Source organism: Trichosurus vulpecula, chromosome 7, assembly GCF_011100635.1.
Source record: "Trichosurus vulpecula isolate mTriVul1 chromosome 7, mTriVul1.pri, whole genome shotgun sequence".
NCBI classification, from domain to species: Eukaryota; Metazoa; Chordata; class Mammalia; order Diprotodontia; family Phalangeridae; genus Trichosurus; species Trichosurus vulpecula.
In genome coordinates this window covers 195,184,406-195,199,504 of record NC_050579.1, presented here as the reverse complement: position 1 = coordinate 195,199,504, position 15,099 = coordinate 195,184,406, and the positions used below count along the sequence as shown (strand labels likewise).

Here is a 15,099-nt window from a genome sequence, read left to right as displayed (position 1 = left end):
GTCTGGGTCAGGCCTTCTCTCCTCTCCTTTTTTGTAATTCTCCGGACCATGAGCTCTACTTCGCGGACCCTTGGGTGCCCCTCGGCGTCGGCCGGCTCGTGGGGGCCTTTCGCGGGTGCTGCCGGGGACGGTGAGGTGGGGTGAAGGGGGGCGGTGGGGATTGGGCACGAGAGGCCGAGGTGGAGGCGGCTGCCAGTTAGGCCCAGGGCCCGCTTGGGGGAGCTGCGGGAGGCGGTGGGCCTCTGCGCTGAGATGACTGGAGAGCAGCGCGGCCTCCTCTGCCCCCAGCAGCCCCATCTCGGAGCCTTCCCGAGGGGAGCGGGCCTGATCTCGGGGCTGGGCGGAGCGGAGCGAAGAGCCAAGTTGTTTTGGAAAGAAGGACCCGAAGGTGGGTCGGGGACAGACCAAAGGGAGACAAGGAGGGATTTCCATCATGGCTGCCGCCGTCGGCCGACTGATGAGTAGAGCACCAGGGGTCTAGTTACACTGAATAAGAACTGTGTGGCTTTAGGCAAGTCCATACCGCCCCGCCCCCTCCCACCCCCCCCCATCCCTGTTTCCTCCTTTCTGAACTCCAGGGAGTTGGCCTAGGTGTCTCTTCCAGTGCTAAAGATTAATGAGTGGAATTCAGCACTTGCTGTTTTCCGCCACTGGCCCCAACCCTGTTTTCCTGCAGCCTGTGTATGTGGAATGTCCCTGATGTCCGAGGCTTAATGTTTGCTGCGGAAGGTTACGTAAACTGGGAAGCTCCTCCCCGTAATTGATGACAGGATTTCCACCGAGAGACTGTGGACTCTCAGGGTCTCTAGGGTTAACCTATTTTGCGTGTCATGGACCCTTTAGGTAAAATGGTGAAACCTTTTTCAGAAAAAAAAGTTTTTAAACTCACAAAATACATAGCATCACAAAGTAAACTATTATGAAAATATTAAAAAAACAAATTCATGGTCTCCAGGTTAAGAACCCCCAAGCTAGATGAAAAGGTGGCTCAAAAGACACCTTAGAGATCATATAGTAGTCCAGTCCTCCTATCTTGCAGTTTGTATGGGAAACAGCCCCTGTATCTTCTCCAACTCATATTTGTAGCCAGATTAGGAGTAAGGTGAGAACTTGACAGGTGGCCACATAGATCTTGGAGGACCAGATCCAGTGCCACAAAGGTAGAGTTTAGGTAACATGGTGGTAGGGGAAACATAGACTCAGTACTGAAAGAGTCCTTAAAGGCCATCCAGTCCACCTCTCCCCATCCTGTTTTACAGATGAGGGAACTGAGGCACAGATGGTTAAGGAATCAGGACCACCATTGGAGAGCCAAAGGGCATGTGAATGACCAGATGCTATGTACCATTAGAAATAAACAGTAATACAGAACCTTCCTGAAAGTCCTGCTTGGATACCTCATCAGAAAGGGGAAGTGACCCTGGCTTCTCTTAAGCTATGCCTAGAGAGTATAGAAGGGCAGCTAGGTGGCACAGTGGGTAGAACACCAGGCCTGAAGTCAGGAAGACTTGAGGTAAAATCCAACCTCAGACACTAGCTACGTGACCCTGAACAAATCACTTAACCCTGTTTGACTCAGTTTCCTCATTTGTAAAATGAGCTGGAGAAGGAAGTGGAAAACCACTCCAGTATCTTTTCCAAGAAAACCCCAAATAGGATTACAGAGTCACAACTGAAACGATTGAATACCAAGAGAGTATAGGCTTTAGTAGATCCTACCAAGCTGGAAAAGCTTGCATATGATCAGCAACAGACCTTGTGTTGGTCATCAGAATACCAGCCTAATTAAGTTCAGAAAGGCTCATTATCAGAAAAGTAAATAGAACAATTCACAAAAATTATTTACTAAGTCATGGAGGGGGTGAGAATTATACATATTAGTGAATTATATATAGTTCAGGCATGTTAGAACTTTGATTATCTGTACCTATACAAGTATTCTGCCTCTCAACACTAGTATAACAAAGATCCCACAACATAGGTATTTCCTTATTTGAGAAAAGTCTGTGTGAAAATTCATATCATTACCAATATGATTATTTACAGAAGGCAAGGTTTCTTTAAACTTAACTTAGGTTTAGTGCTTTAAATAGCTTTAAATTCCAGGTTATTTGAGCATTTGATAATTCTGTATTTTGTTGCATTTGAAAAGAAGTCAAGAAGAAAGGATGGAGGGATAGAATCAGAAGAGAGGAGTTAGAAGCAAAAAAAGAAAGGATGGAGGAAGAGAATCAGCTAGAGGATAAGAGTCAGGAGAGCTTAGGAGACAAGCAATTATGTTTTTATAACTCTTGCCTTTTGGAATAATGCCCAAGTTTTAAACCCCATCAGAAGGGAAGAAACTCACCAGCACTGGAGAAGACCCCCTTGGTGACCTACCTAGGTTGGAATATAGCTCTAGTTCATTGCATCTCCATATCTAATTACATGACTCAAGTAGTTTCTGCATGTGTGCGTGTGTAGTTTATAAAACTTAAATGTTTTAGTTGTTTAATCTCAAGTGTCCAGGTATAGACTGAACTATCTGCTAGAAAGAAATGAGGAAAGGGGTTTGATATTAAAAGGCTAGCGTCATACATGGAAAACATAATCTTTCTACTTTGATCCTAGAAACAGTACAGTTGAACTAAGTTAAGCTGCTTGTTTTTTCTCTTTGTGTCTAGAAATGGAAGCAGAGGATCTAAGTGGTAAAGAATTGCCATCGATCACTTCCATTATGAACAAAGTTAGAGATATCAAAAATAAAATTAAGAATGAAGATCTTACTGATGAATTAAATTTTAATAAAGTTTCTGCAGATACTTCTGGTAAGCATTTTAAAATTTCATTATTAAGCATGTTATTAGTGTCTTCTGTGGCAGAATGAGAATATTCTCTGCTCATGACAAGGTCTCATGGCTATTGATTTAGCTTTCCCTAAACCAATAGGGAAAGATTCAGAAGTCTAGAACAAGGAGAGTGATAGTGCTACTGATCTTTGCCTTGGGCAGGAAATAACTATAGTTTTATGCTTCTTTCTGGATGTCACTTTTAGGAATAATAGTGATAAGTTGGAGTATATCCAAAGGATATGTACTTGTATGGAGAGCCTTGAGATCATTCAGTACAAGGATTGGTTGAAAGAAGTGGAGAAATTTAGCTTGAAGAAAAGAACATGTAGGGAAGACATGATAGCTGTCTTCAAATAGTACCTAGGGCCAGGTCTTGATTACGCATCTCTTTACCTGTGTAATCTGTAACAAGACACTTTAGCTTTCTGGGCCTTGATTTTCTCATCTGTAAAATAAGTTAATCTCTAAGGTTTACTATGGCTTTAAATCTTATATGTATTAACAACCTATTTAGTTTGTATATTTGAAAATGTAGTGCTCTTTGCAACAGATTTTGCATATAAACAGACCTTTTCCCTTTAAGTACAGAAATATTTTGATAACCTTTTAAATGGAAATATTTCTACTGTGATTACACTTAATTATTTTCTTAATCATTGGATGTTAAACTTAATTTCATCTTTCCAGGATGACATTGTTACCTTGAATGTTTAGGTGGTACTAGAACTTGTTTCTTTCTTGTGTCAACTATCACTTGTGCTATTACTTGTACTCCTTCTATGTACCTCATTTTAAGCTACTGCTTTGACATGGTTCAAGAAATTAGATAACCAAGCTTGTTAAAATGCTATGTAAGGAAGAGCTAGTAAGGTCTGAATTATGCCTCTCAGGGTTTCTATAAAGTTCTATGGGCTAACTTTCATAGAATCTTTGAATTAAAGGAATTTTAAGGTCAGATTTAGAGCTGGAAGACATCTTATGGGTCATCTAGTCCAACCTCAAAATTGGCAATACTCATTACTTCCTGGATGAGTGACTGTTTTAAGATCTAATTGATGCCTGTATACAGGGTAGAGGGGAGAGAGAGACTAGATGCAAGTATATTGCCATACCCACAACAGCTGCTATGAATATGCTGGCGTATTTCCAGGTTTGAATCTCAAAATAAAACAGACTCTTGCTCAAAGAAGAAACCAAGATATTTATTCAGATACCAGAAAGCCAGTTCCTTCATAGTAACAAAAAAGTGTGAACACATTAACAATGCAGGGAGCACTGCTACCCCCAAGCCTTCCCTTTGTCAGGCCTCCCCACAAACAAGCTCCCTTAGGCAAAATGCCCCTCTCTCACTCAAACTAGCTACTCTGCCTGTGCTTGCCAATCTCTCTCTCTCTCTCTCTCTCTCTCTCTCTCTCTCTCTCTCTCTCTCCCTCTCCCTCTCTCTCTCCCTCCCTCTCTCTTCCTCTCCCTTTCTTTCTCTCTCTCTCTCTCTCTTTCTCTCCCTCCCTCCCTTTCTCCCTCCCAGCTGCACCTCACTCATAGGTCCTGCTCCACCAATTCGGCAGGCTCCTCCCACCACAGGCTCCATGTGACTCAGGCTTCCATGTGATCCAAGCTTGGGGCAGGTCACATGGGACTATTAATGAATGGGAAAGATCGTTCCATTCACAGTACATTTGGCCCCAAGATCTTTTGTATCCATTATGTAGGTCAATGGAAGTTTAGGGGTAACTGGTATCAATATAACTTCACAACAACATAGCACCAAATAAACACATAAAACAGTATCTTAGGGTAGGGTCTTGAGCACAAACACCCCATCATTCCTCCCTCAAATGAATGGGATCCAAAATCCCTTGCGGTAAAGGGCAAAGGTCTCTTCTGCTATAACTACTTGCTGCTGAGCTTGGACGTCTGCCTAGTACATGAGTTATAGGCTACTGCTTTCCAATGTCTTTTATGGCCCAAATATTTTGCTGTCCTTTCAGTAAACCATACATGTTTCTTCTGTTCAGTTAATCCATCATATCCCTCATTCTATTTTACCAAGACTTGTACCAACTGTTGCTTTGGTTCAGGGGGTGTATCATTTCCCTCAGTATCTATTTTTGCTATAGATTCACATAAAGCAGACACTTCATTTTTGCCTGTTTTAGATCTGTTTTGAATGTACTATTTCCATTTAATTATGTTAGCTCCTTGTGCATGTCCAATTCTGTAGGCAGCTGGGGTACTTATTACCCAAGTCACAATCGGGATTCCAGGTTTTAATATTACTTCATGGCCCCGAGTCAATTGTTCAATCTCTACCAGAGCCCAATATGCAGCTAACAACTGCTTTTCAAAAGAGGTGTATTGAATTCCAGATAAAGGGAGTTTCCTAGACCAAAATCCTAATGGTACATATTGGCTTTGTTGTTTTTGCCAGAAACTCCAGTTTGCATATTCATCCTGTGTAGTCACTTGTAATTCCACTGGGCCACACAAATCTAGGGCCAATTGGATAGTAGCCTTGGCTTCTTCAAAAGCTTTACTCTGCTCAAATCCCCAATCAAATTCATATTTCTTCCTAGTAATATTATCTGAGGATTTCAAAATCTGTCCTAAACGTGGAATGTGATGCCTCCAATATCCAAATAATCCTATAAACTTTTGGGTCTCTTTCTTATTGATAGGGATAGGAAAATCCTGAATCTTTTGTTGAGCTTGTGGGAGAATCTCTCGCAGCCCCTGTTTGAGTTGGTCCTTGAATCTCCGCAGGGTTAATTTCCCACCCTTTGCTTTTCATATGCTCAATTAAAAGCATTGAACTCTTCTCCACTTCTTTTACATTTTTTCCCTGTGTCTTGATATCATCTATGTAATGGGTAAGCTGTATACTAGGTAGTTCTAATTCATCCAAATGTTCAGCCACAATCCTGTGACAAATAGTAGGGCTATGCAGATATCCTTGTGGCAAGCAGGTGAAAGTATATTGTCTGCCCTGCCAGGTGAAAGCAGACTGGGCCCATTGTTTAGAATCTATTGGGATAGTAAAGGAAGCATTGGCTAAATCAATAACTGCATACCAAGTCCCATCATATTTCTGTATTTTTTCTATTGAGGTAACAGTATCTGGAACAGCAGCATGCAAGGGAGGAGTCACCTTATTTGTCTATAATCCACTATCATCCTCCATGTCCAATCTGACTTTCACATTGGCCAGACAGGATTATTCCATCGAGTGGTTGTAGGAACTAATACTCCTGCCTCAACATATTCCTTTATAGTGTTGGTAATTTCATCTTGCCCACCTAGCACACAATACTACTTTAAAGTAATTATTTCAGAAGGTTCAGGTAAAGTGATTGGGTCCATTTTTTATTTTACCCACTAAAACTGTATTAATTCCTATTTTCCTTGCTGCAAATTGGTATCTCCTCTCAGGTACCTCTCAATATATCTATTCCAATGATGTATTCAGGAATGGGTACTGTTACCATGGTATATTCTTTCTTAGGTAATTGTCCAATTTTCATCATTAGCTTAATTTGTCTGGCTGATATTTCAGCTCCTCCCAGTCCTATGATGGTGATAGGAGTTCCATGTTTAAATTTTATCAGGGTTTCCATAAAGCGCGGCCTCTGTCCCAGTATCTAGTTATAGTAGTTGATCCATTTTTCCAGTATGGTCAAACTGATATGGGATCTGTAATCCTGTCTGTGTATTTCTTTAATCTGAGCTGGGGCTTGGCCAATTTCCTTTTCTCCCCGAAGGTGTGACAAACTTGGATACAATGATTCAGGAGGATCTGTAGGGGAAGTTCTTACTTCCCTATTCAGTCTTATATTAAGTCCCTTTTCTCGGTACATCTTACATAGTTGTTAGTTGGAATACTATCTATTCTTTCAAAAATCTATGCTGCTTTTAGTAAAGCAGTAAACAATTCTTTGCTTGTTAATCTGTTCTGACTTTGAATCTGCTAGCTATTTGCTCTGCTCTCTTGAGGAAATTTGTCTTTTCCCCATTCCCCTAAGTCACCTAATTGTGAAATCTTATCCAGCACCTCAGAAAGAAGGTGCCTTATTTCCCCAATTAGTAGAGTCAGAATCATGTATTTATTAGCAGGAGGAGCCCTCTTCACTATAATATTTCTATGAGAAACTGTTAAGGGAGTGCCTTGATATGCATCTGAATCTCCAATCATAATTGCCATTTTCATTACCTCTTTAACTTTCTCATACAGTCTTTAAGCGAATACCAGGGTCTATCTCCACTAGGCCACATAGAGTCAGTGGGATACTGTTTGTTGCATCCCTCTGCAGCTAAAGCCAACTGATTAGTTCCAATTTTACCTCCTTGAATATGGTAATGCCTAAAAGCTTGTTGTACAAAAGGATTCTGACTAACACCTGTGATTTCAAACAATCTAAGGATTCTTCCATTTTTGGGGTGAATCAATTTAAAATATCTGTGACCTCCCGCTGAATAAAATCCTCAATTACTTAAACATTTTGTGGCCCCGTGAGCCACTCTGCCCCCCTCCCTCCCCCCACTTCTGTTTCCTTCGTAGCATAGGGCCAGCTGAGCGAACATCAGTCCACATTCCTAGAAGCCTCCTCATCTACTTTTGTTTCATTTTCCTCCCATGCATCTTCCTTCCAGGTGTCTGGGTCCCGATCAGGCCCCTCATGTGTAAGAGTTGCATGTACTTTCCTCTTGTTAACTTTTCCCTTTGTTTTCTGAGCTAAACTAACAGCTGCTTTCTCTTCTAAAGGAAAGTTTGAACACTCTAGCATAGAAAACTTCTCATGCAAATCAACTAACTCCTTTTTCATCTGAACCTTTTCCTCCAGCAATTTGTTTCTGCTTTTACATATAATACAATACCTTGTTAGCTAGGCTCAACCTCTTCTACACACCCCTGCCATTTCTTTCTCCTGTTCTATTGGTATTCCTTGCAGCCATCTTTCTAAGTCTCTGGGTTCTCCTTTCTGTAGCCTCAGTTCCCAGTTTTCACAAAGGCCTGTGCTTTTAGCCCATTCTCCCGCCAGGGAGGAATAAGGTAAATCCTCCCATCCTGGGATTTCCCATTTCCTTCCCTATAACCTTCCTGTCTCCAAGTAGAGGTTTTATATCTTGTGATCCTGTTCGTGATGCCAAATATATCACCAATGAGATAACCACAACACCTGCTATTAATATGCTGGCGTATTTCCAGGTTTGAATCTCAAAATATAACAGACTCTCTTGCTCAGAGATGAAACCAAGATATTTATTCAGATACCAGAAAGCCAAATCCACCATGGTAACAAAGAATTGTGTACACATTACCAATGCAGGGAGCACTGCCATCCCCAAGCCTTCCCTCTGTCAGGCCTCCCCACAAACAAGCTCCCTTAGGCAAAATGCCCCTCTCTCACTCACACTAGTTGCTCTCTGCCTGTGCCTGCCCCTCCCTCCCTCCCTGTGCCTCTCCCTCCCCTGCCTCTCTCTCCTTCTCTCCCAGCTCCACCTCACTCACATTTTCTGCTTCACCCCTTCCTGTTCTACCTGTTTGACAAGGTCCTCCCACCATAGGCTCCATGTGACTCAGGCTTGAAGCAGGTCACACGACCTATTAATGAATGGGAAATATCTTCCCATTCTCATTAACAGTATGGCAAGTAACCCCGTAGGGAGGCTATTGGGCAATCATGAGCTAGTAAGGGCCTACAATATAGTGATAGCAATGCAGCTAAAGGAATTATCAGATATGAGAGACAGTGATGAAAGAAAGAATTGAAAGGCTTTGGTTATTGGTTTGATACGTGTGTGAGGAAGTAGGGGTTGAGATAAGCACACTTGACCACATTCAAAAATAATAGCTAAAAGGGGGAGGAAAATAAAATATAAAACCATACACTACCTTAGGAAACATTGCTAACAATAAAGCTAGTGTAGGTGTTGGAATTCCAGCTGAACTATTTAAAACCTAAAAGGTGATATGGTTAGAATGCTACACTCAATATGCCTGAAAATTTGAAAAACTCAACAGTGGCCACTGCATTGAAAAAGAATACTAAAGAGAGGCAATACCAAAGAATATTCAAATTGCCAAACTGTTGTGCTCACTTCACTCTCTAGCAACATTACTCTTAAGATTCTGTGAGCTAGGCTTCAGCAAGATGTGAACAAGAATTACCAAAAGTACAGGCTGGTTTCAAAGAGGCAGAGGAACTAGAGACCAAATTGCCAACTTTCACTGGATTATGGAGAAAGCAAGGAAGTTCCAGAAAAAACATCTGCTTCACGAAGGTCTTTGATTGTGTGGATCACAATTAAATGTAACAAATCCTCCAGGAGATGGGAGTACCAGATCATTTTATTTGTCTCCTGAGGAACATGTATGCAAATCAAGAAGCAACATATAGAACTGAACGTGGAACAACTGATTGGTTTAAGATTAGGAAAGGAGTACAACAGGGCTGTTTGTTGCCACCTTATTTATTTAACTTCTATGGAGAGTACATCATTTGAAATGCCAGGCTGGATGAATCAAAAGTCATAATTGCTGGGAGAAAAGTGAACAAACTCAGATATGCAGGGGATACCACTCTGATGATAGAAAATGAAGAAGAATTAAGAAGTCTCTTGATGAAGGTGAAAGAGTAGACTGTAAAAACTGGCTTGAAGCTTAACATTAAAAAAATTAAGATTGTGGTAACTGGTCCCATCACTTCCTGGCAAATGGAGAAAAAAATGGAAGCAGTGTCAGATTTTATATTCTTAGACTCAAAGATAGCACCTGCAGCCATGAAATTCAAAGATACTTCTTGGAAGAAAAGCTATAGCAAATCTGCACAGCCTACTAAATGGCAGAGATAACATCTTGCTGACAAAGGTCTATATAGTCAAAGCTATGGTTTTCCAGTAGCAATGTATGACTGAGAGTTGGACTATAAGGAAAGCTGAGCGTCTCAGAACTGACAATTTCAAATTGTGATGCTAGAGAAGACTTGAGAGTCCCTTGGACACCAAGGAAATCAGTCATTATTTAAAGGAATTAATTCAGCCTACTCATTGGAAGGACAAATACTAAAGTTGAAGCCTAAATACTTGGCCACATAAAGAGAAGCCTGGACTCGTTAGAGTCTTTTCCAGACCCTAATGTTAGGAAACATTGAAGGCAAAAGGAGAAGGAGATAGCAGTGGATGAGATGGATCTTGTCATGGAAGTAATAAACATGAGCTTGGACAGACTTTGTGAGATAGTGAAGAACAGAAGCATCTGATGTGCTATGGTCCACTCTGCCAGGGTGGGGAACCTCAAGAGTGGCCCTTTGACTGAATCCAAACTTCACGGAACAATGGCTGCAGGTTCCCCAACCCTGGTCCATGGGGTCATGAAGAGTCATACACGAATGAATGAACAGTTAGACTATACCACAAATGGTACTATAATGAAAAAAGGTCAACTATTTAGTTAGTATCTACCCCCTTTTTTTTAGATATGTTGAAGAACAAATCCTACAGTTATCTAAAAGTTCTACATTGAAATAACTTTTTCAAGCTACTTATAGGAGCAAGCAGCCTTATATACCTGAATTGCTTCTGAGGATATCACTGTTTTAAGACAGTGTAATGCTATATATTTATAATTACACTCAAAAAAAAAAGGTCAACAGTTCTGGTTAAGAAGTCAGCAAGGTGTAGTAAATTGGGCACCACTCATAACCTGTTGAATTGGGTTTGAATCATCATGAGCATGTCTCAAACTCTCAGACCCTCAACCTTTTGAACGGTAAGGCAAAGATAATATTTTGCCACCCATTTCACAGGGTTGCATGAGGAAAACCCTTTGCAAACCTTAAAATGCTATAAATTGTGAGCTGTTAAAGACATTTTAAGAATTTTTTTTCTGATTAAAATACAATTTAAAAAAATTTTGTTATTTAATTCTATGCAAATTACCTAGGGGGTAGCTAGGTAATGCAGTGGATAGAGTGCTGGACCTGAAGTCAGGAAGACTCATCTTCCTGAGTTCTAATCTGGCTGCAAGACACTTACTAGCTGTGTGACCCTGGACGAGTCACTTAGCTCTGCCTCAGTTTCTATCTGTAAAATGAGCTAGAGAAGGAGATGGCAAACCACTCCATTATCTTTGGCAAAAAAATTGTAAAAGGGATCATGAAGTTAGACACCACTGAAAATGACAAAAATAGTCAAGTTACCTAGAAAGTTCACTTAAGAAATCATTCAGTCCCTCATCTCAATAAATTTGGCATTATATGTGAAAATTAAGATTTACTAAAGAATTCACCATAGGATTCTTTTTAAATAGTTGGTTTCCCTAGAATCTTATAGTTATGAGGGCTTTAGATATTATTTAATCTGCCTTCTTATCAAGCATATTTGAAATGATATAACTTAAAACTTTTCAAGAACATACTGTTTGAAGAGATTCATGCCTTTATTTAAAGGCAATATTAATCATTAAGTACCAGTAGTGTAGTACAAATTGAATGTACAGATATTAAGAACATCTAGATTAAGGAAGTCATAAATGATAAAATACGGGATGAGATGCAGTGAGGAAGCAACTGTGTCCTTCTGGTCTCTCTCCCACCTGAAAGTATTTTGATTTGTTTTTAAAGTTGATGAGGATCCGTATTTTGGGTAGTAGAAGTAGCCTGTTTGAAAGGCAGAATTCAGAATAACAGCACTTATATGGTACTTTAAGGTTTACAGCATGTTTGACGAATATTATCTTGGTTAGGCATACTTATTCTCATTTTGCAGATGAGGAAACTGAGGCTGAAAAAGGGTAAATTACTTTCACAACGTCACAACTAGTAAGTGTCTGAGTTTCGCCTCAAGTCTTCCTGATTTCAGGTTGAGTGTTCTTATGCACTGTGCTAGCCTATGTAGATATGGGAGCTTAAGTTGATGATTTTGAGTGCCACTGTAAAAAGACTGATTTGTATCAAGGCAGTTGATGTCGGATCTTGAGCAAAGGACTGATGATGTGTCAAGGCAGCAAGGATAGTCATTTTTTGAGTACTATGTATGGTAATGATGAAGTTACAAGATATATACATATATATATATATATATATATATATATATATATATATATATATATATATATATATATATATATACACACACATACCTTATAGTTGTATAAATTTTTAGTTTAATGAGCTAATGTACATTAAAACACTTTGTAAATCTTAAAGCATTGTATGAATAGGTTATTCTTTAGTTGTATAGTTTTTCAGGAGTTATATGTGTTTCTGGAATTATTATTAGATGTAGTAATTTTAGAATAACATTTAGCATTGATTTGTGTAGCTTTATCTCTCAGATAACAGTGCATTTTAATCATTCAGACAATTCAGGAACTGTTAACCGAATTATGATGACAGCAAACAACCCAGAGAACTGGTTAAGTTTTTTGCTAAAAATAGAAAAAAAAAGTGTTCCTCAAGATGGTGGATTTCTAAATAAATTGATTGGCCGTTATAGTCAAGCAATCGAAGCGCTTCCTCCAGACAAATATGGTCAAAATGAAAGTTTTGCTCGAATTCAAGTGCGATTCGCTGAATTGAAAGCGTAAGTATTAACTATAGTATTCGTATGTAAGGACAGGAAGTTCTTTTCTATCTTTGTGTCTCCACTGATAGAAAGTTCTTCCCACATAGTAGGCAGTTAATAATTGCTTGTGAGTTCAGTCTGTTATATGTTATCCAGATACATTTTGATAGTTTGTTTGTAAATACTGTAAATATTTCAGAGTGTCTATTAAAACAAATATAAATAACTGCTATTTATAAATTTAAATATATTTATTTATAGCTAAATAATTCAAAATGTATATATATATTTCTTAAATTCTCCCCTACCTTCCACTTCTAGTATGTTGTTACTAAACAGAAAAGTTGTAAATTATTTTAAACCTAATTAATGACTCTCTATACACTAGGCCTAATTATTTAGAAAGAAAGCGATTGGTAGCTCTGCTATCCTACCCATTCATTCCCTATTTAGATTTCTCCACGTACTTAGATATATAGACGATTCATAGAAAGTTATTTGAAAAAAATGTAACCATGGAAATTATTTGTAAGCCATCTCTTTTTATATCTTTTACACAAACGGTGTTAAAATCCTGTGCCTACTAATGGCCACTTGCCCAAGATCATTGTCTAAAAATACCTGATGTAAAGTTAAACTTCATATCAGTAGGTATGTATGTAATGGGTTGCATTCCTCCTTTATTCTGTTACTTAGAAAAACATATCCTACTGAATATCTGGTATTCTCAGTGATACCAGAGCTGCATGGCACCCCGAGAGAACAAACTCTTGAGATGCTTGTATTGTGAAGACTTACTCTTGTGCATGGATATAAATTTGAAGAAATAACTTCTATAAATGAAGTTAACTTTCTGTAGCTCTTTTTATTCCCATCTCATCCCAGTCTTCATTATGACATCTTACAGTATTCAAGAACCAGATGATGCACGTGACTGCTTTCAGATGGCCAAGGCTAACTGCAAGAGATATGCTTTTGTGCATATATCTTTTGCACAGTTTGAACTGTCTCAAGGTAAGATAGAACTGGTTATCTGTAATATTACAAATATGTCTTATATCCAGTCTTTAAAAGGTTTCATTTACCTGTGTCTGCTTCAGTGCTTTGTATAAATCAATATGATGTGAAGTGAATTTTTGAGGGAAGAGGTATAAAAGCATAATAAATCCTTGGATTTGAAATGCTGTATAAGAGCAGAGATCAGAGAAATATGTCTTACAACCAAGAGTCCTTCAACTTTCAGGGAAAAAATATGAAGATGTGAACCATGAGTATATTCTTTTTTCCCCCCTCAAAGCAGAAGTATTAATCCTTTTGATTAAAGGAAGCTTCTTCATGCAATTAAAATAACTTTACTGAGTATGTGTGGTAGAAAAGAAATAAGGCTCTCCATTTAGAAATGGAATACTACCCTTTTATATAACATAAAGTATGATCAGAGTAATCAATTCCTTTAAAAAAGAAGAAGCTTGATTCCATGAGGATCTGATCCTACTCGTTTATTTGATTTTTTGAGGTATTTAGACTTTTAGGATAAAGCAGAGTTTTCTGATGCCTAAAGATTATTGAACCTAGCAGGGCAGTAAGGTGGCACAGTGAGTACAGCACCAGCCCTGGAGTCAGGAGGACCTAAGTTAAAATTCGGCCTCAGACACTTGACACACTTAATAGCTGTGTGACCTTGGGCAAGTCACTTAACCCCAATTGCCCTGCCTTTCCCCCTTCAAAAAAAAAAGATTATTGAACCTAACACAGTGCTTTGTCTTTTATCTGTTAAATTTAATGCGCAGCGCCCCACTCTTGATTTAATGTATTTTGATCTAAGCTTTGTTCTACCACCTGTAGTCCCTGGCTTCCACTTGATGACTGGGTCCATATTTTTTTGACCAAGGGGCCCTTCTGTACTTCCTTATCCTCTAGTGTTATTTATGGGGTAGCAACAACAGCAAGATTAGGTTGTGACAAGCAGCACTCTGAGTCATGGTTGGTAAACAACTCAAAGGACATAGGGAAACAGGAATAAGGCTAGGAAGGGCAACAGCTAACCTGGGGAATTGGAGTATTTTCAATTTATACCTTAAGCCTTTCAAAGTTTTTCTTTACAGTGTTGTATAAATTGTTCTCTTGGATCCACTCTACTTTTCATCAATTCATACAAATCTTACTTTTCTCTAAAATTATGCTTTCATCATTTGTTAAAATGCAATTTTTTATTATTCATATACCATAATTTATTCAGTCATTCACTAATTGATAAGTAGCTACATTCTTTCTAATTTTTTGTTTTGTTATTCCAGAAAGTACTATTGTGAATATTTTGATATGTATGCTATCTTTCTGTCTTTGAGCTCCTTAGAATATGTTTCACTGGATCAAAGGGTATAAACAGTTCAGTAATTTTACTCACATGGTTCCAAATTGTTTTTGAGGAGGATTGAACCAATTCAGAGTTTTGCCACTTTTACATCACTATGTCTTCCCACAGCCCTTCCAATCCAATTTCCATCTTTTATAACTTTGATAATTTGGTGAATGGGAGGTGAAATTCTAGAATGGTTTTAATTTGCATTTTTCTGTTGGAAATCAGGTGTAGACCAGAATCTCACACTAATGTACCACAATAAGTTTCAAATGGATACATGATTGAGACATAAAATGTCACAACCTAAACAAGAAATTACTTTTCAAATCTATGTATAGAGGAAAGAGT

The 15,099-nt window shown here is 38.8% G+C and overlaps 1 protein-coding gene across 3 annotated transcripts in view; it reads left to right on the top strand.

Annotated features, from left to right (window-relative positions):
- Nucleotides 1-15,099, top strand: part of TTK (TTK protein kinase) — a 52,714-nt gene continuing 37,615 nt past the window's right edge. For all 3 annotated transcript variants that reach the window (XM_036767442.1, XM_036767443.1, XM_036767440.1), the window contains exons 1-4: nucleotides 1-130; nucleotides 2,664-2,807; nucleotides 12,185-12,407; nucleotides 13,297-13,403. In XM_036767442.1, the coding sequence (XP_036623337.1) occupies nucleotides 49-130; nucleotides 2,664-2,807; nucleotides 12,185-12,407; nucleotides 13,297-13,403 (556 nt within the window). In that variant the 5' untranslated portion in view covers nucleotides 1-48. The remainder of the gene's footprint in view (nucleotides 131-2,663; nucleotides 2,808-12,184; nucleotides 12,408-13,296; nucleotides 13,404-15,099) is intronic.